The sequence below is a fragment of the Chiloscyllium plagiosum genome, unplaced genomic scaffold (assembly GCF_037043375.1).
Source record: "Chiloscyllium plagiosum isolate Xiang-an unplaced genomic scaffold, Cpla_swu_hap1 HiC_scaffold_26, whole genome shotgun sequence".
NCBI classification, from domain to species: Eukaryota; Metazoa; Chordata; class Chondrichthyes; order Orectolobiformes; family Hemiscylliidae; genus Chiloscyllium; species Chiloscyllium plagiosum.
The window spans coordinates 29255446-29280125 of record NW_028270164.1 but is presented as its reverse complement, the minus strand read 5'-3'; the positions used below and the strand labels follow the sequence as shown (position 1 = coordinate 29280125).

General features: G+C 40.0%; 1 protein-coding gene across 6 annotated transcripts in view; it reads right to left on the bottom strand.

The window, feature by feature from the left end:
* Window positions 1-21867, bottom strand: part of LOC122563199 (chemokine-like protein TAFA-5) — a 348864-nt gene extending 326997 nt beyond the window's left edge. For 2 of the 6 annotated variants that reach the window (XR_015750997.1, XM_043716747.2), the window contains exon 1: window positions 14819-15364. Coding sequence is in view for 2 of the 6 variants with exons in the window: in XM_043716747.2 (XP_043572682.1) it covers window positions 14819-14912 (94 nt within the window). In the remaining 4 variants the exon portion in view is untranslated. Of the gene's footprint in view, window positions 1-14818; window positions 15369-21124 lie in introns of those variants that run through there. The other 4 variants (XR_015750996.1, XR_015750995.1, XR_015750994.1 and 1 more) reach the window with 4 other exon arrangements.
* Between the last annotated feature and the right edge of the window lie 2813 nt (window positions 21868-24680).

Here is a 24680-nt window from a genome sequence, read left to right as displayed (position 1 = left end):
TAAATGCGATTGATAATGAGAAGGTAAGTCAGATTTGCAATGTGATTTTACTGAGGAAAACCACAAGATTATTATTTTTAGTTCACTACAATCTACAGGGGCAAACTTTAGCTTGAAAGCAGTAACACACCATATGATTCAGTTAGTGTCATAAACCGTGAGCGCGATACCTGACTGCTATATTAATGACATCTAAACCCAGAGATAAATGTGGAAGTCATTATTCTCTTTGTATATATTGAGAGTTTACCCAGAAACTATTTTATTCCATTTCCAGAATTAATTGTATTGCTAATGATCATCAACAATAATGTCAGCAATTGCACCATTTGATTTGAATTGGCATGTTCAAGTTCCAACATATTGTCTATACAGAAAGGAAACTTAACAAAAATGTCTCCTCACAAGAAAGAACATCGACACGTTAGGTTAATTATTTCCTCATTTTTTAACATTCCTAAAATTTACACACTAAAAAAACATTTTGGATCTTTGGAAGTTTTGCATATATGTATATCTTCAATCTCTTTGAACAACACTACTATGGATGAAGCTGATAGTTTTGTCTGGCCACAATTTTCTTTTCAAACATGAGTTCAATGAGCCAAAATATGAAACAGCAGTCAGTCAATCAAAGAAACCGTCTGCAATCTTCATTGCATACAATGTTTTAGTCATAATCAACTCGACAACTCGTCTAAATTCCAATTTACAAATCAAGACATGAAGATAATGGTTGATGTTGTGATGAACAAACTGATCCCCCACCTTTCTTAAGCAAAAGAAAAAAAAACATGGTAATGTATGACAGACCAAATGCGCTTAGAATCATATACAGCCAGGATGAGCAAAAAGGTCCAGACATTTCAGAGATGGAAAAATATTACAAATTAAATGTGCAATATTCTTGTGAAATATTATTGGGGAGGGAGATATGATGAATGGTCTTTTATTTATACAATACCTTTCACATGCTCAGAACATGTGCAAAACACTTCAATGCTAATTGAACAGCAGTGACTGCACAAAGGTAATCATTTAAGAGAGTACAACAGTCAAATCATTTACAGACAGCACTGAGAGATGATTTGTCGAATGGTCTGAGGGTAAATACTGTTTAGGGCACAGACAGCACTCCTCTGTATTATTACAAATGTAAATTCTCCAAGAGTTCGGCTGAAGAGGTAATCTCTTAGTTTAGTGTATACATGAGTACTGCACTGAGGCTGACAAAATTATGAAAATGAAATAACAAATAGTAGAGGGTAGGGTCAAAAATTGCATCTCTTGGTAGCATCAATGTGCCACTGCATTCTCAGTTTTGTGCCTACTTTACAGATGCTGTGGGTAGCTGGAGGGCATCAGGTGGCATGCTTGCTTGCCCATGACAAATTGAAGCCTTTAACTGGTCACTTAAGGGCCTCTTCTCAATGACTAGGACGCTTTGTGATGGAGACCAGTGCCAAGTCCATGGTATCTAATAAATGTTGGCAATCTGTTAGCCACTTCTAGGGGGTGGTGGGTGCAGAGATGCTTCCTGAACCCATTGGCATGGCATCTGAAGGTTTCCCCCCAACCCAGATGCCAAACACTCCTGTGCTTTCTACCCAGTTCCCTTGATCCAGGTGCTGCTGCTGGGACAAGAGTTCCCAGCCATTTGATTGCCTGGCACGTCTTGATGTGAGTAATTCCTCTTGGATTGGAATGAAAATCTTGCCTAAATCCATCTTAAGGTCCAATGTCTGGTACATGGCTACTGGCAAGTCAGCAAGGTTCATGGCCCTGACTTTTGCACTAACTGCAGACCCCACATCCCATGTAAAATTCAGCCTTAAATAAATGGAATTTTCAACCATTCTCACCGGTTCTGACAACATTTTGAATTTCAATCCATTAATCTATTTTGCATTTATTGCTAAAAAAAGAACCGTTATATATAATTGGGAAATATAAATGGAACTTTTTTCATAAATTCCATACATTCAAGAGAAAAGCTTTCAAAAATGTAGGCCCTGATGAAGTTGGAGAGTTACAGAAACAAGTGCATGGAACAAGTCTCATGGAAAATATCATCATATACTGTATATTTCCTCCACATATTGCACAACATCTGCAAAAATTGAGAGAAACTCAATATTTTATGAAGTAAAATGGAGAAGTGTGCTTATGAGTATGCTGCAACACATGGGATATCATTCAACTACAACATTTTTAGCAATTAGGCACATCATCCGTGCAATATAAAAAAAAACTATCATCGCAACTATACCAGTCTGGATCAGCATATTGTACCAAACATAATGTAAATTTTCTTTTTTGACCTAGCCATACAACAAGGATTCGGGCTGAGGAGGCGGTGTTGGTTGGTTATCTTAGTTCACTAGATGATAACAGTGTGATGCAGAATAAAGCCAGCAGTATGGGTTCAATTCCCATACTCTGCAGTAGTTCATGAAGGCCAGCATCTTCACCCTACCCATACTTGAGTGGGTACCCTCAAGCTAAAAACAAGCAATTGTCTCTCTCTAATGTTGGTGAAGTATGCATCCTTTCATGTGCATAGTAAATCTCTAAAATACTGTTATTACATGGAAACATGACTGCAGTCATCTATGGTGTTTAGAGTGTAAGAATGCAGCTAGACCACATAGCTAGTGAGGGATTGGCACCACTATGTTGAGAAGCATAATGGGAACACCAGTGTTTGTTCATATTCTGCCTAATAGGGCATAGCTCTCTGCATGCACATTTACAAATCGTCAGAGGTGTACTCTTATTGTTATCTAATGTTCAAAGAATGCAGACAGTAACTTCTTCCAAACATTAAAAACAACCAACATTTCAAAAATAGGAGACAACGGGGAATTTCAATGCTTCTAAGACCTGGCTTTACCCAGACTTATACTGAACTCAACCTGCTGGTTGTCTTTTGGAAAAGGTCACATATTGCTGAGTACTCAGAGTCAGATTGTGCAAACGATGTGCAGGTTAGGTCGATTGTCCATGCTAAATTGTTCAGTGTCCAGGGAAATGCAGGGAGTGGGTCTGCTCTTTGGAGGATCGGTGTGGACTCAATAGGCCGAATGGCCTGTTTCCACATTGCATGGATTCTATGATTCAATGATTAGAGGCCAGTTTGTAGAATTGGATCTCTCTGCAAGTGCAGCTTTCATTGTTGCATGCCCAAACTTGTTTTTTTTTTCAAACGTGACATCATAAATACAATCTACAGAATGTTGCTTTGCTCAGGAATATAAATTAAAAAACTGCTAACATGTTGTGTTTTACTCCATAAATTCCACAAGAGCTAAGTTGTCACAATTTTCTACAGCTGTCACATCATGCAGCTAAGTTCTGTGGCCAGCTGGAACAGCATGGCTATAAATGGATAAATATGTCAACCCCATTAGACCCAAGTAGTGTGCCTGAGTTTGAGAGATGATGGGCTAACACTGTTGCACATGCCTGTTTCAGTTCTAAAAACTGGAATATGCAAAAAGATATCCTTATGAGAAAACGTAAAAGAAGGAAGCAATAGTAGTGTGTGACAAACAGGTGGCCTTGTGGTTATGTTAGATGAAAGGTTGGTTGAGTAGCTATTGAATAATTGGTTGACTATTAGAACAAACTTGGGAAATAGGGAGCACAGAATTGTATTTCTGGTTTTTGAACTGAGTAAATATATCTGACTACATCTGTGCAATGCTGTTAATTAAATTAATCAGCTATGTTGCTATAATGAGCTTCATTTCTGGTGATCACTCAGGGTTTCTATGATTCTTTTCCAAATTATATGTTCTCACTCTCTTCACTTAGACTGCCACTTTGCATCAATTAACAACACCACTATGGCTACAAAGTATATTTATATGTATTCTTTGTTGATCTGTGCTGAACTGCTTCTACATTCAACCTTTAAAGAATGTCAAAAGATACAGAACAGTATCTTGTGCCACTCTTCAAACCTCTCACAATCATTAGCATATGTGTATTTACCCAAGAAGATTCAGACAGTAATTCACCTGGTGGATGACTCCTCAAACTAAATAGAAGAGTAAGCTACTCAAAATGGTAGTGGAGTATCAGGAGTCAGAGTTGAGCTCAATGCCTTTCCTCATCCATCAAACTCAGAATTAACCTGTAATTGGTGTCTGCATAGTTCTATGCAATTATATTGAAAAGAACACTGCAAAACTTCACAGTGGCTGTTCATTGGCTGCATACATAACTACTCACTATAAAACATGGGATGGGTAGGAGGCATTTTTTTTAATTGGATAGACCCTGAATATAAAGTATGGGAAGTTACAACGTGCAATTAATGCTAACCATTCAGTATACTGCAAGCAGTATGCCAACTCTATGTTGCCTGCTCAGTACAATAATGTGTGCAGTCAACACTAGCCATGCTGTTCACTGACTGTACACAGCACCAGGGAGCCCAACATCATTAGTAACTCGCATTACTAAAAGCCAGCCTGTAATATTTAAAAGATGAGGTGAATTGTAACGGAATAGACACTCTGCAGCAGGATCTAACCAGGAAAAGAAAAGTAAACAATGGTTGTTCATGGGAGACAGCAGACAATTAAAATATTGAGTACTACATCGGTAGAGACAATTGAAAAGTGAAGAGATATTCTAAACCCATAGGGGAGAAGGTTGCACATGAGATTACCTGGCGAGAATTGGGAACTGATCCCCACCTTGACAAAGGCCTTTGTTTCACCTTAGGATCTGGACACAGTGCTGCAAGAAACTTAATGATCTCACGTGAGTGATCAGGATCAACAAATGCTGCCTTCAAATGCCACAGCCTACCAATTAGGTCACTGTCATATTCACTATAATCCCATTGATCACCAACCAATAATCTCTAACAATCTGGATGCATACCCAGCATCAACATACTTTATCGTACCCCACATAATACCCCATATTTCACACATTGCACACTCTAACAGTTATTCAATCATTATTGAGACATTGCCAAACATCACCATGGTAAACAACTTCTCTCTTGCAGGAGTTGTTTGTACAGAGCAGAAGGAATTAACCAGAGGGGGAGGGTGGCTACTGCAAGTTGCAACTTCTTTAGTAGAGAACATAACGACCATTGTGAAAAGGATCATTCGTAGATTGTGGCTGCATGGGTCTGAATTCATTCAAGTCTGACTGCAAACTGTAACATTTCAGCCTTCAGCACTTGCCAGACCAGTCCTTGCACACTTTTGAAATAACTATGAAAAGTGTAATTAGGAATGGTCAATAAAAGCTGGCTTCGCATATCCCATGAACAAAATAAAAATATGTCTTTGAGATATAATATCATGCCAACAGAAGAGTGTGTCGACCCCCAACAACCAGCCACTTCAGAGGAAACACTCAAATGGAGCGCTAAAACAGATTTCAGAAGACACAAAGTTGAGTCTATTGGATTAAGATATGAAGAGATAAAAGGCTGAATACTCAAGACATCTCAGTTAATGGACAGGCCAGTGTTGGAATTTTCATACTGCATCATCTCATTGTGCATGCCAGCCAACACTGCTTGGTGGAACACCATTTTATTAACATCCATTAGAGACTACAGTACGACTTGGCCAACATCCTCTCTCATTATACTCCACTGTTGGCTACTACTGCTTTATGGGAAAAATTTATTACATGACAAAGCAATTGTGCAATATGGTAGCCCACTTTCAGATTTTACTGTTACTATGCTACAAATCTGTTGACAGGTAGAAATATCTTTTAGATTGCCAGTGTGCATCAAAATATATTAATGACTGCATGTGCTTTATCAGTCAGATCATGTACCAGGGCCGAACCTATATTCACTTAGCAGCCATCTGTTCCAGCTGCTTTAATAACACCGGCACGGTACATTACCTTAAAATACATGAATCACAAGTACTGCCAGGAAAACTGACACTCAATTGCATGATGTAGTGCAGATTGGCACATATTATCTACACATTCAGGTAACTTTCTCCATTCATTGTGGATTCAGTGCAGAGATCTGGTAAACTAAAACTGCCTAAACCACTGTCCCCAAATGCTGCTGCAAATTTTCGATAGGGCAAGTTATGATCCAAGTGGCCATCATGGACAACACAATACTGTAGGCATTGCTGTTTAAGAAATAACAAGTACTCTGAGAGTTGTAAATGTGAAATCAAAGCAGAAATCCTCAAAATACTTAGCAGGTCTGGAAGTAGTGCAGAGATAGAGAGAAAAGTTGACTTAACATTTCAAGTTGGTGAAGTTTTCATTGGAACCAGGAATATTTAGAGGTGTAACAGCTTTAGAGTAAGATGACTAACATGCTCAAGGCTTGATTGGTGCTAGGGATAAAGTACCTGATTGCACAGTCTGAATTTGAAATTTATCCCAGAAACAGAAACATGAGCAAGGAACAGAATTTAAACAACAGAAGAAAAAGCAACCAAGAAATGAGGAAATGCATAAAACACAAAACCTCGGCCATATTTTCCTATCACCACAGACTTTACTTGGACTAGGTGAGTGCACATTGATTAAAGTCATACTATTAAGAAATTCATTTGCTTTTTTATGAATCTAAAAATTATGGATGAGAGCAGTGAGGTGCTGACACAAAATTGAAGGAGAATAATACATTGAGAACGAATTAGGTAGCCATCATGTGCAAGAGTCTGGATTAGTGGTGCTGGAAGAGCGCAGCAGTTCAGGCAACATCCGAGGCTCTTCGGATGCTGCCTGAACTGCTGTGCTCTTCCAGCACCACTAATCCAGAATCTGGTTTCCAGCATTTGCAGTCATTGTTTTTACCATCATGTGCAAGAGACTATGTATCAGATTTCCCATGTATACATTGTGCACTGGCAAGGTCCCACCTGGAAATTGGCCTCTAAAAATTTAAGGCATTTGCTCTTATTATGCAGTTGTAATTGATTACACTTAGTTATTCTTGGCTCATGATTGTGAAAAAATTGGAACAAAAATAGCAAAGTGCAAAATGTAGATACAGTTACAACATTTAAGTACATGAATAGGAAAGGTTTGGAGGGATATGGGCAAATGCAGACAGGTGGGACTAAGTTAGATTGGGATTATGATCAGCAGGGGCAGGGTGGACTGAAGGATTCCATGCTGTACGACCTTATGACAAATCATAACACCACAGATTTTCATTCAGCAAATCAATCCATAGAAAAAGAGGACAGAAAACAAAACAATTTATATTATTTCCATTACAGAGCTATTTGTGGTGTAAAATGTATGTAATCTAAGAGAATCTGTCATGCTCAGCAGTGGCTTCTCAACTGTTAATCCTATATTATAACTGACCAATAAACTCCATGTTTGGAAGGTCTAATTGGCTCTCCATCGAGAATTCAGAAGATTTATTTACTTAAAGGGCAAGTGGAAATGGGTCATAGTATCTACCTTTGGGTCAGGAGGATCAGGTTCAAGTTCCACCTTCCAAGGGCATGTCATATACATGTCAGAACAGATTGATTCAATTTTAAAAGCCAGTGGATTCAAATCACAGACAAAAGTGGGACTTACTCCGATGTCCATCTAGGCGGCAGAGGGTGGCACACTGGCTCAGTGGTTAGCACTGCTGCCTCACAGTGCAGAGACCCGGGTTCAATTCCTGCCTCGGGCAATTGTCAGTGTGGAGTTTGCACATTCTCCCTGCGTCTGCGTGGGTTTCCTCCGGTTGCTCCAGTTTGCTCCCACAGTCCAAAGACGTGCAGGTTAGGTGAATTGGCCATGCTAAACTGCCCATAGTGTTAGGTGCGTTAGTCAGGGGTGAGAGTAGTGGAATGGGTCTGGTTGGGTTGCTCTTCGGAGGATCTGTGTGTGTGGACTTGTTGGGCCGAAGGGCCTGTTTTTACACTGTAGGGAATCTAATCTAATTAAGAATCTAGAAACCACATCTTCACGTTGATTCCAAAATTCTTGGTAGTCTAGAATTAAAGTCTGTTCAACATTTCCATCTTATTATTTTCTTAATGATTCATGAAATTACAGCTTGAGATATTTCACAATCCATTTATTTACATGGTAGCTTTATGCTGTGCATTCTTTGCCACTGCCTTTAATGTATTACAATGCAACTAGTATATTTAATTACATTATAACTGTGCCAATAGTAGACCTAACATAAACAAATGTGTCATTTACTGGTTTAAACATATTGATCTGAATGGCTTAAAATGTCAATTGCTGGCATATATACAAAAGTAGTAGAGAAAATGCAAGAGTAAAAGGATTTTATGAACAATCCTGAAATAGATGTATATCAGGTACTTCCATTAAAATTAGAAAGCTGTAATATGAACTAATTCAGACTTGGGCAGTTTTCTGATTTAGTTTTAAGGTGGTTTGATAAAATTGCCTTGATTTGGATTGATTTGACCATATTATGAAACTACACTTCATGAAGAGGAATGCCTTACATCACTGTATATTAAAAGTTATTCAAACAGATATTTGGAATTTTCATTTGATGTTTTATATAGCTAAGTGCAACTTGACAGTTTTGCTTCTGGCATAACTAATACACTGGTGAAAGAAATGTATGCATCCAAATGATATTTCACTCATCTGATTTTACTTTTCTTTGTAACATCGACAATTAAATTGTTCAGAAAGCCCTTTTGTTTTACTGCAATTTTTGAAGGAAGGCTATACGGTAGGATGTTCCACTGAAAAACATCGGCAAGGTCCTGGGGAGTGTTGCCGATAAACGAAACTTTGGAGTGTAGGTTCTTAGTTCTTTGACAGTGAAGTCACAGGTAACCAAGATAGTGAAGGCAGCATTTGGTATACAATCCTTTATTGGTCAGTGCATTGAATATAGAAGTTGAGAGGTCATGTTGTGGCTGTATAGGACATTGGTTGGGCCATTTTTAAAATGCTGCATTTAATTCTGGTCTCCCAGCAATAGGAAAGATGTTGTGAAACTTGAAAGGGTTTAGAAAAGATTTACAAGGATGTTCCCAGGTTTGGAGGGTTTGCATATAGGGAGAAGCTGAAGAGGCTGGAGCTATTTTCCCTGGAGCATCGGAGGCTGAAGGGTGACCTTGTAGAGATTTATAAAAACATGAGGGGCATAGACAGTGTCAGCAGCCAAGGTATTTTTTCCCCCGTTTGGGGAGTCTAAAACTAGAGGGCACAGTCTTAAGCTAAGAACGGAAAGATATAAAAGGAACCTGAAGGGCAACTTTTTCACAGAGATGGTGGTGAGTGTATGGAATGAGATGCCAGAGAAAGTGGTGGAGGTCGGTACAATTACAACATTTAAAAGGCATCTGGATGGATACATGAATAAGAAAGGTTTAGAGGGATATGGGCCAAGTGCTGGCAAATGGACTAGAATTATTTAGGATATCTGGTCGGCATGGACGAGTTGGACCAAAGGGTCCTTTTCTCCTTGACTTTGATTGTAATATCTAGAAATATTTTTCAATTGATTTAACACAACTTAAAAAATAACGATGTTATTCAAAGCCAATGAGAAATTAATTTAAATAGAAAAACAGATGAGAAAAGGTAAGTAATCTTTCATATAAACAGAAATAATGAGAAAATTTGATAAGTCAGCAATAGGAACAAAGGTTTTGGAGAATAAGTTTTACAAAAATGGTGGTGAACTTGTAGCTATTGAAGCAAGCAGCCTAATTGCATTCAGGAAACAATTCATCATAATTCTGAAGGGAAAAGTTGATATTGAAGGTTGAATAAAGAAAGCTTTTCCTGTTTGTAAAGATGTTGACACCTTGAGCCAAACAACTTAATACTATTAACCTATGATAAACATTCTGAAAAAAAAATGAGTACAATTATTTCCAAACTCACAATACAAGTTATGAGGATTTAAAATGGTCAGTCTGTAATCATTGAATGCCATTATAAGTTATGAAAGCAACAGTTGACAAATCATTGGTGCGATTAAAACAAAAGTTGCACCAAATCAGCATAGATGCTCAGCAGAAGTATGGTCAAGAACTGGAGGCTTGTGACCAGTGTGTGCTGCAAGGATCAGTGCTGGGTCCACTACTTCTTGTCACTTTTATAAATGATTTTGCTGTGAATATAGGAAATAAGGTTAGTAAGTTTGCAGATGACACCAAATTTGTGGTGTAGTGGACAGTCTAGGAGGTTATCTCAGAACAACAGAAGCTTGATCAGTTGGGGCCAATGGACCAAGGAATGGCAGATTTAATTTAGATAAATGCAAGATATTTAATTGAGATAAATGTGAGGAGTTGCATTTTGGTAAGGCAAATCAGGGCAGGACTTATACACTTAATGGTAGGGCCCTTGGAAGAGTTGCCGAACAAAGAAACCTAGGGGTTCAGGTACATGGTTCCTTGAAAGTGGAGTCACAGGTAGACAGGGTGGTGAAGAAGGTGATTTGCACACTTGCCTACTTTGGTCAGTGCACTGAGAATAGGAGGTGGGACATCACGTTATGGATGTACAAGACACTGGTAAGTTGGAGATAGCAGATGCTGGAAAGTCACAGCTGATAAAATGTGGAGCTGGAAAAAGCAACCTTTCTAAATTGATCCACAGCTAGAGAAATCTAGCATGACAGAATGGTTCTGACCTGAAATATCAACTCCCCTGCTCCTCTGATGCTGCTTGACCTGCTGTGCTTTTTTGCACCGACCTGTGAAACTGATCTGAAGCCCATCTAACTTACACTATTTCATTATCATCCATATATTTATCCAATGACTATTTAAATCTCCTTAAACTGGGCGAGTCTGCTATTTCTGCAGGTAGGGCATTCCACACCCTTTCTACTCTGAATAAAGAACCTACCTCTCACATCTGTCCAATATCTATCACCCCTCAGTTTAAAGTTATGTCCCCTCGTGTTAGCCATCATCATCTGAGGAAAAAGGCTCTCACTGTCCACCTTATCTAATCCTCTGACCTGAAAATGTGTTGCTGGAAAAGCACAGCAGGTCAGGCAGCATCCAAGGAGCAGGGGAATCGATGTTTCGGGCATAAGCCCTTCCTGAAGTGAATCCAAAGTGAATCACCTCGCATTAAACTCTGTTTGCTACCTCTCAGCCCAGCTCTATAGCTTATCTATGTCCAAAGGCATAAGCTGAAATAGCTTATCTATTTGGTGAGTTTAAAGTTGTTGAGAAAAATTGGAATATCGACAATTGCACAAATCATTCATTCTTTTGGCTCATGATAGTTCTTTTGCTAACAACATGTTGGTTTCAATGATATTTATAATTTACAATAGCAATTAACTGGGTGAAATCAAAATGAGATTTCAGCTGAGTTTTCTCAGAAGCTCTTTCAGAACCAAATATTTTCTTCATGGAGAAATTTGCCTATGGAGCATTCTATATTCATTCCTTCCTCAAAATAAATCTTATTGCTTTAGAACTATTGTAGGTGCAATGAAAGTATTAATTAAAGAAATTCAAGTCACATCCCTTCACTACATTAATTTATAACTATTTTTTTCCAAATGTGAAAATTGCACTGGAGCTTCTTTACAGATTTAAAGTTCCTCATGCCAAAATATTTATATTCACTATGCCTGCAAATTGTTTTACATTTCAAAAGTGAAATGCTCTGCAGAATACTAAAATGTTGTCTGGTCTTTTCCCTACAAGTGCAATTTGCTCCTGACAAATAAAAACTTGCCAGTGAATCTCATAACTACCACTTCATTGCCTACGCCATATCACATTTTTGATTAACTTCAAATTTCACCCTTTAGAATGAGTAGAAAATCACAGACTATGAACAGACCCATTATGGTGAACTACAGATGTTTTTCTATTCATTCAGCATAATGTTTAGGAAATACAGTTGCAGTAAGTAACAGCAATTTCCTTAGATAACCTAAGAACTGAATACATCCTGTGTATGAGTCATTTAATGTTTGCATTTTTCTTTACTTTTCAATCCCATTGCAAAGCAGCTTATTACAGGTTTTGTGTTTATTCTATTTTAAAAAGTATCTTCTTGTATACTTCCCCCCAAGTTTTTGTTTCAACAAAACGGCATAATAGTCCTAGACTTTTTCTCTAATACCATCAATTCTAATTCATATTCACAACCTGCGAAAGGAATACTTTTCATAGAATGAGACAACACAGCTGTCCTCCTGGACCTATCCAAAATCACTCTCCTCCACCCTGTTCAACCTCAGCGCTATGAAAAATAAAGTCCCTCACGCCACGCAGCAATATGTGCGGACTATATTCAACACCATTCCCGATGGGGGTACTGTGCTATTATAGTAGGTTGCATCTATGGTTCTATCTGGGAATTGACAAAACTTGCCCGAGGCCCAACAGTCAAAGCTACAACCTGGACTCACAACTCTTCATTGCTCAAGCTACTAATTGTCGTGTGTGCATTTTATATTGTCAATTCATTACAAAGCAGAACTTTATCAGACTTTATTCACCAAAAGTACAGCAATAGTCTGCAAAAACGGTATGAAGCTAAAAGACTGGCTAAGCATCAGATCCTAGGTACTATTTCAACCGTCCTTGAAAATGTCTTTTCAATAGCTTGGGAATGTGCAGTCACAGTTGACTGTGCCACAAACTGGATTCCTAATCAACCTTTACAAACACTGCATGAAAAAGAAATTCGCACCATTCGAGTGAACATTCAGTCTCCACGAGCAGGACCCGTATTGAATTGACAATCCCTCCACAAATGCAACCCTGAATTGTACGTTCAGCTCTGGCTGTTTCAATCCCATCAGTTGGCACTTACTGAATTTCTGATCTCACTGGAATTTATCCAGGGCAGCACTTCCTAAGGTACATTGGTTAACTTGATTTGGGAAGATAAAATTAGATAGTCAGCCCTCACTGCTTTTGTGCACCCTCTACTGACCAGCTCGGAGCAACATTTCAGGTTGCTGCAGGCACTCCCGATGACGAAGAGATGCATGGCATGGGGAACGTGGGGAGATGCTGTCGCATTCATTGCATTTTCTATCTGTTGCTGTTTGCATTCAAAACATTTACAGCAATGTGTAAAACAACTTCATAAATACACAGCATAGACACATAATGAGAGAGAGTAAGATTACAGGTAAGATGTAATTGGGAGCCCCAGGTTAACAGGCATTTTTCTCACAGAGATACGTCCAGCTAAATTTCATTCCATCTAAATACATACAACTAAACTCTTTAATTTCTAGTTAAATTATAAACCTAATTTATATATGCATATTGGTTAGACATTTAGTTAAAATTTGGGACTTGAATTTTTTCATAGATTCCTTACCCAATTATTCTAAAGTCTGAGGGTATGCTTCTAAAGTTAAATTATTTTGGCTTGTAAAAGGGAAGCTGTTTTCATTCATTGACACTCTAAGATACACTTTTCCTTGCACTTCAATAAGGAATGTTGTAGGGAATACGTACTTCAATCTGATCGAGAAAATACTGTTAAAGTAACATTCAAAGAGGGACCGGGGTTGTAACAAACTGAAATTGCTTGCACATCATTTCATGAGCTTGAAACTTTGAACAGAACAGCTTCTTTCAAACGGTCGAGGGTTTCGGAAATTGTAATCAAGACCTGCACTGCTAGGTCCTTTAAAAATACTACATTAGGGAATAAAACATGAAAGCTCGAAATACTCAGCAAGTCAGACAGCATCTTTGGGGGGAGGGAGAGAGAGATAGGGTTAATATTTCACTCCCATACACTCTCTTCAGAGCAAAACGTGTTCTTTTAAACGTTTACTGTTGCCAGCATTTTCCGTCTCTTCCATTATTTCCGCGTGCTCATTCACGGGGTGTGAATAATTTGCATCTTTCTGTATCAGCTACGAATGTCTGCTCCAATATTCGCAGTTCAATGTGAAGTTGGCTTTTGAGAGACTGGAGCGCCCTCAAGGCATCTTCAATCGGCAATCTATACATGGGAAAAGTCATAGAAGGGAATTTGATTCTCAGCAAATGGTGATTCCATGGTAACTTTATAATGCTGGTCACTAGTGTAAAGATTTAGTTTGTTCTCTCAGGAGTTGCTTATCTTTGCAGGAACCCAGTTCAGCGCTGCTTCCTCTCTGGAATTGTGTTAGGAAGGTAGAATTAGATGACTTCCCTTTTTTTAAAAAAAAAGTCGGTTATTTTCCTGTTCTAGGCCACGAGTTGGCAGCTCGGGCGGGGGAAGAGGAGTGATTCGTGGTGATCGAACCACGGCACTACAGCTAGCTTTTGAAACTCAGATCTTCCTTTTACAGGGGCGAAATACACAAGGAGTTCAGGCATGCACGGAATGAACTATCTAGTTATTTTTCTCTCTCTCTCGTTCTGTTCAATAGAAGCCACGAGAAGAAAATAAAATCGCTGGGGCTGCAGCCAAACACACACACTTCATTCAGTCTGGCGTTAAATTTGCTGGGATACGTGTGTGTGTTTAGTTACGTACATATAAAATATAAGCACCATGCATAGCTGCGGTCATGCTCATATACGCAGGGAGAATGCGTACATATTTACTGTGATTACGCAGGCGTGTATATGACTTTAAGCGTGTTTCTCAGGCAGATATGCGTTCATCTGAGTGAGCACAGCCGCCACGTATGCTGCTGCTCGTTATCAGCTTCGAGCCCAGCAGAACTGGGCGAAACAAGTATTTGGAGTAAAGACATTGCAATGAGGAGACGTTGGAGGAAACACAGTGAAAAGCGGAGTGCCTTTGGTTGCGAAACCTCTGCGGCATTTAAGCACTTGAACTTTATCGGGCTGCCTTTAAGGAAAGCTATGACAGAACATTGCAGTACCATTTATCACGATAGGCGACCATTTACCTTCTTTGACTAAGTGCGAGTAGATGATCCAGACGAGAAGGCAGCAAAGTGTTGCCCCTGCCCCAGTGCAAAGCCCTCTCCAGCCGGGCAGCATGTTCGAATCCCCCCCAGCTTCAGAGCTCAGCTCCTGCGCGTCTCAGCCGCACCACGACCACACATGCAGATCTCTCTCTCTCTCTGTCTCCACATTCAAGCGCCAGAAGTCGGCTAGCGATTTCCAGAGGGAAATATACATTAAAAAAAAGGAAAGATACTATCCAAACACGGGGCACCTGTGTAAATCTCCAGCTTGGGGTGCCAATGATCGCGCGAATCCACTTAACATAGAGCCGGAGATCCACGCGGCGGGATGTGCATCTGGGTTGTAAAAGCCCCGATCGCTGCCCTTTATCATCCTCTTCCACGCTATAAGAACCACATACTGCTTGATCCCTGCAGCAATGAGGTCTCCAACTGCAGCTAGTCACTGCTTGGCAGCGTCTATTGATCGCCTGTTGTAATTATCCAGATATGCAACAGCGCGTAATTAACCCTGCCAGTGCTGCGATCGCCCATAAATAAGTCAAGGGTGTTTAATTTACTGACTGTGGTGCCACTGAAATATTCATGCTGGCGAGGCTGGTACAAGAAAGTTTGAGCAAGGCGTGATGGACAGTACGTCCCTGCTGCAGATTGTTTTTTTTTTAAGGTGGCCCAGCCAACGACGTGGCGAATGAAGTACTCCCACTCGCTAACCACCGGGAATCATTTTTATAACTTTTAGCTTGAGAATTACAATTCCTTCCTCGGCTGACCTGTTAAGTTTATTTTGTAAGCATACCAGGAAACTCATTCGAAGCAAGATTGAATAACTCCCTGATCATTCGGATGGGTTAGAGGAATGCGGCTGATCTGAGATACAAGCCGGTCTTTATTTTGTGAATCTTTAGCAAAGTACAATTTTTTTTTACCAAAAAAAAGTTTATCCTGCGCTGGAATTGCATTTTATTAACACTCAACAGCCCTTCTCTATCTGTAAGCATCAAGCAACCCCCCCTCCCCCCCCTCCGCCCCAACTTCATCAGAGGCCAGACTTTTTTTTAATACGGACTAACCCATTTGGAGAGATTTACACTTTTATCTAAGGATCACTGTCAATCGTTGTCCACGCAATTAAAGCTATTTGCTTGTAGTTAAGGGTTTTTTGTATTTAAAATAAGTGCATAATTAGATATTAGACTGTAAGATGATATTATCCTGTAACAAGGATATTAAAATTAACATACTTCTCAAATTTATTCAAATATATCTACTTATTATCAGACAGTTTGGTTAAAGATGACACCAAAATCAGCATATCCGAGTGCAGGGGAATTGAATTTATAGAACCATTTGCTGGCTGGCTATGTGTGTGCAGAGAGCCGTCTGCTGAAGTGTGTTAAATACCTTTAGTGTATTGCACACAATATTGTTAGCGGTCTCCGCTAATAAACGGCGCCGAAACATTCCTCCTACAGATTGCAACACTCCGCGACAAGGTCTGGTTGAATATATTTCACGTTTTTTTTAATTAAAAGGCTGACAATGAATCGATTCATTAGCACCATCAACATCTAAAAGCACCATTCAGATTCGGCTTTTGTGTAGTCCAGACATTTCTCCAGTCCCTGCTGTATCGACCCACTGTAATTATCAGCCCGTTTAGTTCTAAGTACCTTTCACTGGACATACGTTGTGAGTAACAGTACATTTGTTGAAGTGCACGGAAATCTACAGCGACACAGAGCGAGCAGCCGCCTACATGTTATTAGAGAATGGACTCGATATCTTAAATTCGCGTTACAACTTATGAAAAAAAACAGTAATTAATCGCGATGCCGGATTTTTTTTTTCAATGGGAGCAGGTGAAGAGCAGTTTGCAGCATCTAAAGCATAATACCAATCAAAATATCGCTTAAAGTACGCAAAAGAAACCTTGACCTGGTTTTGTGTTTAAACCACCATGAGGGTTTTTTATGAAATGTCCCGTGTATTTAAACACTCTGGCATCAACAGCTGCAATAATAAATCAGGATATAAATCAATATGCCATTCAAATGAACAAGCTGACTGTTGGAAATAAGATAACACCAATTCGCTGCTCATCACTACACTAACATTATTTTTACGGCAGTGATGCTTAGATTATTCCATCAATTTGCACAGCGTTCATCTGAAAGTTAGCCGGACATCAGGTTGTCATTAATGCTATAGCGTGGCGTCCGCCTCAGCGAACGGACAGTGCAGAAATGCAGAGAACTCGGCATCTGCGATATGAAATCGTTCTTCATTGCTCTTCACTGGATTGCCGTGGGATGTTTTACTGCGTTAAGGATGTGAGAGGAACGCAAGCCGTTTCAATGTAATCGTGGTTTGCGATCTTTCTATTATTAGGCACCGAAATGGCCCCCGTCATCGCGTGCTGGGAAATGATGGATCGAGTTTGAAGCCCTTGACTCCCAGTTTGAAATTGGTTGAGACTGCACACTGGCTATACACTGTATTCAGTTAGAGGACTGCCTGCAGGCCGCAAGGTGGCAGCAGCATTTTTCAATTTCAAAGCTGATGATTTCGCCTCTCGAGCCAGATAATTTTTTTGCTGCAAAATAAAGCGCATCGATAAAGCTTGAGTGATGGGAGCGAACCTTTAGTGCTAGTTGCCGTGTAAAATGTATGATCAACAATCCTTTCATGAGCCCTGCCTCACGTCACGCTTGGAAGGTCTGGGGCATTGAAAGTCTGAGATTGCAACATGGAAACAGAACCAATTCCCATAAACGTTCAAGTTCCACCACCAAACTGTTTTTGTTTTAAAAATCCAATATCAATTTTGCCGAGTGTGTTCTCTCTAGATGGTTATTCATTACAACCTGTTGAATGAACTATGGCCAGCTTTCTGTTTTCAAATGTGAGGCGCACAATTTAGTGAACTTTTATACCTGTGAAGTAATAGACATACAGTACATGTTGCAATGCCAGAAGAATCGCCAAAACATTTTGTGTGGCGGGCCCATTGTGTATGTAGTTGTTATGTATAAATCTAAATGAATAGCCATGGCTGTCTAATGTGCAACTAATTACAAGCATTGACCTCATTGATCTCTGTTATCCCAGGTACAGTTAGCTCAGCATTGTGAAGAATGCGATTTGTCTTCAGATGTTGTCACTTGGTCGGCCTGCGGCCATGACCATGCGATTGCTTTAAAGGATAAGGAAAGCAAGAAACCTGAATCCTGAGTTTTGGGAAAACGACACTCATATTATCTGCACCTATGTTAACATTTACAAAGTTACCTGAAAACAATAATATGATATAACGCACCGCGGAATCCTCGGCGGTGATGAGATAGTTCCTAAATGTGAATTAGATACCAGCTTCCACACATATAGTAAATGGATACCAGCCTGTCTTTATGATACGATGACATCAACAACACATTTGAGTTTTTTTTTCCAGAACTGATTCGGAAGCAAATCGCTGTAAGAGTTGAGAGAGCGATATGCCCAAGTTGATTAGTTTTGACACCCAGGGAGCGTCTTATATCTATTATTTCAAATATCTACATAGTACAAACGATATTAACCGCCTTGTGTAAACTCTCATAAATCCAACTTTTTGGGCCGTTGCAGAGATTTGCTAGGGAGGTACTTGTGGGCATTAATGTGAGGTGCTTTGGCAGAGAGAGAAAATGACATGGAATATAGACGAAATGATACAGCTTTATCAAGTTCATGATCTTTGAATGTGGCAGGCCATATGAGAAAGCAGTTAGTAAAGAAAGTGGAACCTCTTGTCGCCTAAATAAAAGCACAACAGAAAAATAGGGACGTCATGCCGAACGTGCACAAAGTTTTGGTTAAGCAACAACTAGAGGATTGCATCCAATTCTGGTCACTACACTTTAGGAAGGGTGTGAAGACCCTTGGGAGGGCGCACAAGGGATCTATAGGAATGGTTTCAGGGATGAGAGATACAGTGAACGACAATGGCCTGGAACTTGCTGCTATCAATGCGGTGGAAGTGGAGATATGGTGAATGATTTCTAAAGAAAATTGAATGGCCCTTGAACAGACTAAATGCATAGGCCTACAGAGATAGAGTCAGGGAATGGGACTGTTAGGATTGTTCTCCAGAGAACTGGCATAGACTCAAATTTCTAAATGTCCTCCTTCTATGCAATTATGATAAGATGATTAGATGACAGTTGTTAACTTTGATTGTACAGAGTGTATTTCTGGTGATATATGACAAAATTTTGACACGCCCAATGAACATTGGAATTAGGCCTGTACGTCATGAATCCAGCAGATACGTACCACCAAATAGAAGGTCAAGGCAGAGTGAACTGGCTCACCCATATAAACTTCTATAACATCGAAGGAGTACTAAAGTGTCAGGATCATGCCTGAACACTGGCATCGCCAGCGGGGTGATAAACCATATTTCAACACAAGGAGTGCTTGTGGTGTCGGTTAGAAATTGAGTCTTAGATATTTCCCAATCAACCTGTTCAGAGACGTTATTACACACCTCTGGAGCAGATGGACATGAACCCGGGATATGAGTCCAGCGACAGGGACACTACCACTGCACCACTAGAGCTTTATGCTGACTATGGGCTTAATTTTGGTTTAATTTGCAGTTTGCAACCCTCACCACCCCGCAATCAAATTCTAACAATGTACCAGTTTGGTCATTTTTTTTCTAAAATCTGGAACTTAGTGTTATGTTTTGTAATTGGAAGCACAATTTTCCAATTCCGTCCGGAGTTTAAAGCCCATACTGAACGACCTATTTAATAGGGTCAGAGGTACCATTCTTTCTTCATCAAGCTATCTGAATGGTGTTAGTCTCACCAGTTAGTGATTAGTGTTATGAACTGGAAGTAGGAGTAGGCCATTCGGCCCTAGCTGCCTGCTCCAACATTCAGCAAAATGTCATGATTTGAATGCGGCATCAACCCCACTTGCCCGCTTTGCAGCCCCCTCCAGCCTCCTTCTATAACCTTTGTGTCCCTTGTTCGTCAAGAATTTATCTACCTCTATCTTAAAAACAAACATTCACGTTCTCTGGGAGGAGACTCACGACCCTTTGAGAGAAACAAAAATCTGCTCATCGCCTTCCTATTTGGGAGAACACTTTATTTTGAAATAATGGTTAGATTCCTTAATAGGGATCTGAACAGACCCATTGACACCTAGAGTTTTGATGCCAGTTTTAAGTTCACTCTCATAAACGGATCAAATTGCATGTTTCTGAAGGCAATAAAATCAATTGAAAACCAAAACATCTAACTTAGTGTACCTTCCTGTCTCAAGCTATATCATAATTACTCAATGATAATCTATCTCTATATTCTTCCAAGCCTCGCCGTCGTCATTCGTAGGATTGACTACCAATATTCGGGCGTTTTTTTCCCCCTTTTCCCCCCTCTCACTTTTACAGCAATATGTCGGCTTGGCGTCGCTAGTCTCTTTCTTTACTGACACCAATAAAACGTGGGAAGAGTTCACTGCAATAGATGGTGACCATCAGGTCACGTCTAATGAGTTTTCACAATGTTCATTTTTGCCTGACATTTTTTTTTGTGCTTCGTCGCCAAATCTATGTTCAGCACCAAACTGGTGTGCACTACGTTAGATAATCTGGGAACTCGGGATGCCAAAGCCACTGAGCTATGGAATCGTGCATGGAGGTAACAGCAACATTGGCATCCGTGATCAACGTATTTACCTCCCCTCCCCCCCCCCAACCCTCTTCCGCTGTAGTACATAGATTTTTATTTCTTGATATTTCTTTGGAGTCACTGCCAAGTGTTGGAGGTTAGAGGTACTGTAGCGCAATATGGAGGAGTCTTGAATTGCCTGTTCTTTAGTGTTAAAGAGGAGGCTTTAATGCTGGCAGCCAGTCTCATTGAATCATTGTGCCGGCGGGAATAGCTGAGCAGTGGAATGCACTAAAGAAAAACTGATTGTCCAACGTTTCACTAACAGATGAGACAATATAGACAGCATACATTTCGCTTTGGAACAGTTAATATTTCACCCGTCTTTTATATATAGCAAGCTATTTGGAACGGTGCATTAATAGTTGCACATATTGTAATTTACAAGGTTTTGCATATTCAAAGGCATTTTGAACAATATTTTGGAATAACTTATATGTAAAACAGAAAACGTGCTGAAATAAATAAGGTCAACCCAGCCACAAGTTATTATGCCACACCATTTCAAGATTTATGTTAACTTCTCCGAATCACAAATTAATAATTGTTGAATTATACTTACTAAACAAAGCAATGAGAAGCGCAGAAAGTATGGCTAGAAACCAAAAAGTTGATGGCATGTTACTGTCGCAGCAAATATCCTTCCATCTGAAGTAGTCAGCGGGACTCCGGGAGAATCATTACCTTCCTTCAAAATGATCTTCTAGCGCACAATTCAAGGCCGCCCCGACCGTCATTTGTCAATTCCTGCTTGGGGCAAATACACTGACCTGACTCTCCCAGTGAGCAGTCGCCCAGGACTACACTAAAATAAAAGTGAGCGAAACTGGAAAGCAGTTACAAAAGGTGGTTTACTGTTTGTACTGTCAGTGTGTGTCGGGACTGGATCAGTTCTTACTGTTTACAATGTACGGAGCGATCCCTCTTTCAGCACCCTGGACAGCGCCCGGCTTTACTGGCGAGAAATGTTTGTGCAACCGATTTTGCTGCTGCCGTATCGTACGCCAGGTCAAAATCCGCGTCAGGACAGCACACTCTGCGCAATAACTATGTACTCCATTGCCTGATCTCCGATAGTCTTTATTGACAAATACACAGAGGTGAGTGAGTGGACCCACCTGGACGTGTCAGCCCCTCCCTATAGTCATCTCTACTATTTTTGGGAAATCTCCGGCTCCCTGTACCGAGTACAGCAGGCCATGTAATAGCCAAAGATATTCGAGTTCCTCGGCTAAACTGATTTCCGTCAGTTATAAATACTCTTTACTGTCAGTCTGAACGCAATAATCGTCTGTCCTGTTTCAAGCCCAGATTTCGAAAGTAAGGTCCATTAAGGAAGGAAACAGCAGAAGATGGGGGGGGGGGGGGGTGGTTTGGAGATGGAGGTGAGATTTTGTTTTATAATTACATTTGGGTAACGCCCTGCAGTGTGCATCTGTTATATTTTACCGAGGGTATTCCCACCGAAAATCACCTGGAATTCGAGGTTAAACTGCACTTTGCAAGCGCCGCTCGACGCGGACAGATGAAATGATCAAAGCAATTGTATACATTGTGTCGGAACATCACGGGAGGTACACAACCCCGTCAAAGAGCAAAGGTGCAAATATGAAACTACAAGAGCCAATTGCGCCATCTACATCTGCCAGATATGTCGTGCTGGTGTGAAGTATGTTTTAACAATGCAAGGGAAAAGCGTATTAAGCCAACAACAAACAGTAATAAAAATCTGAGACATGATTGTTCCAATGTCAACCGAACTGAGGCAGCTTCTATGCTGGCCCGGATTTCATTTTTCAGTGCTCAGTAGTTACACAAGGCACATTCGAAGTTAAATGTGTTCCAATTGTCCGGGACTTTATCGGCATTCTAAAAGCCCCAATTTTTCAGGAAACCGTGACAGATTGGCACACATCCGTATGTGGACTGAGTTTTGTTTTAAAACTGCGTCCAAAGCCGGGTCTCCAAAGGTCAAGATGTCCTCCTCAACAAGTTCCTAGGCCACACGGTTATTTTATTCACTGGTTTCTCATGGAAACAGCTGCCGCGAACCTTTTATTAAATACCATAATTCCAAATCAAACTCATAAATTGGATCATATGGACCCAATTTTTACCAATTGCACCAAATATCCTTAGACTGCACTTTCTAAACTCACAACTACTTCTATCTAGAAGGACACGGGCATCAGATATGTGGGAACTTCACCAGCGGCAAGTTCCCTTCCAAGGCATTCACTATCCTGACTTGGAAATATGTTGCTGTTCCTTCACTATCGCTGGTCAATATCCTGGGATTCGTTCTGTAATAGCATTGTGATACCTTACTGCGGCGGTGCAGTTCACTATCACCTACTCAAGGGCAGCTAAAAGCTAGCAATAAATGCTGGCCAGCCAGCGATGCCCACATCCCACCAGTAAATAATGAAAATATTTTGCAAACTTCTCACTCTGGCCAGCGCTGACTGCGGGGGAGGAGGGAGGTGAAGCATATAATGCTTTACCTTCAAATATGTAATTTCAAACAGAGCAAAGATCAAAGATATACACCAAGCCCCTTGATTTTGACTCAACCATTAAATCCAGTGCCTGAATAAACCAAGGATTGCATCAGTTTCACAATCACTAGGGGATTTTGAGAGAAATGTTTGTTTATTTATATGCATGAAGCAGCTATTTGGGGTTGCATTATCATAGACTTGCATAGATTAGTTATCACATGCAGGGAGACCTTTCTGCTAGTCCTTTCATCACCCTGTCATTTTCTCCCACCCATTTGGTAAACCTGTAAATGTTTCCCCTTCCCATAAATATCCAATTCACTTCTAAAGGCCTGGATTGATCACCCTGTGCACACCCTCTCTACCACACTGGCATATTGAGCATTCTAGATTCCAAATGAAAACTCTCTGCATAAAAAAACATTCTTTTTTCTCCCTAAGTCACTGTTCTTTTGTGTCACTTTAAATCCATGACTTATGCTTACTCTTTTTGCTCAAGGGAACAGTTTCTCACTAACTAATCTGTCCAGACTGCTGATGATGTTTAAAGCCTCTATCAACTCTCCTCTAGTTTTCTCTTCTTCAGCTCCAGTTCCTTCAACTTGCCAGATGTCCCTCATCCCTGAAACCATTTGCCTGAATCTCTTCTACATTCTTCTCTTTTTTTACCATTCCTAAAATATGTTGCCCAGTATTGGAGGCAGAACCCTCAATTTATACAGGTTCTTAATAACATCCTTACTTTTGTATACTACATCCCTATTTATAAAGTCCCGAATTCTGGATGTATTCTCAACTACCCTCCTCCTGCACTGATCTAAGCCTTGCACCAGCTTTAGAATTGTGCCCTATATTCTATATTGCCTCTCCTCATTTGTCCTATAAACATGAATGACTTCACACTTTGCATTAAATTTCATCTGCCACTTATCCATTCAGTCTGCCAGTCTTTTTAAGTCCTCTTGATGTTTATGACAAATAAATAGCGGGTGTAAAGGATTGAACAATTTCAGGATCTGAAAGATTACAAACCAAAGCTACACCAAAATGTTCTTTTGTGCTTGTCTTTGGATCCTTATTCCAGATCAAAGTCTCTTTATGAGAAAAAACAAAATAGTGTGAATTCTGAAAACACAAAGTAAAAGCAAACACTCTGGCAGAATCTGTGGAGAGAGAAACAGGGTCAAACTTTCAGGTAAGTGATCCCCATTCAGAGCTGAAAAATGATAGAATTGTAATTGATTTTAAGCAGGTGAAATGAGGAAGGGTGATAAAGGGAAAAAGGAAAGACTTTGAGATGACAGAAAAATCATCTATTAGGTATAGATAACTGGGATCGACAGAATCTCTTGAAGAGTATAAAGAATGTAGGGACATTCTTAAGAAGGAAATCTGGAAGGCAAAGAGGGGATATGAGATAGCTTTGGCAGATAAGGTTACAGCTAATCCAAAAAGATTAAGAGCAAGAGAGCAACTAGAGAGAGAGTAGGCCCCTTAAAGATCAAAAAGATCATCTTCGTGTTGAACCTCAGGAGATTGGAGAGATACTAAATAAATATTTCATGTCAGTTTTTACTGTTGAGAAAGAAACAGAGGAGGCTACGGGACTGAGGGAAA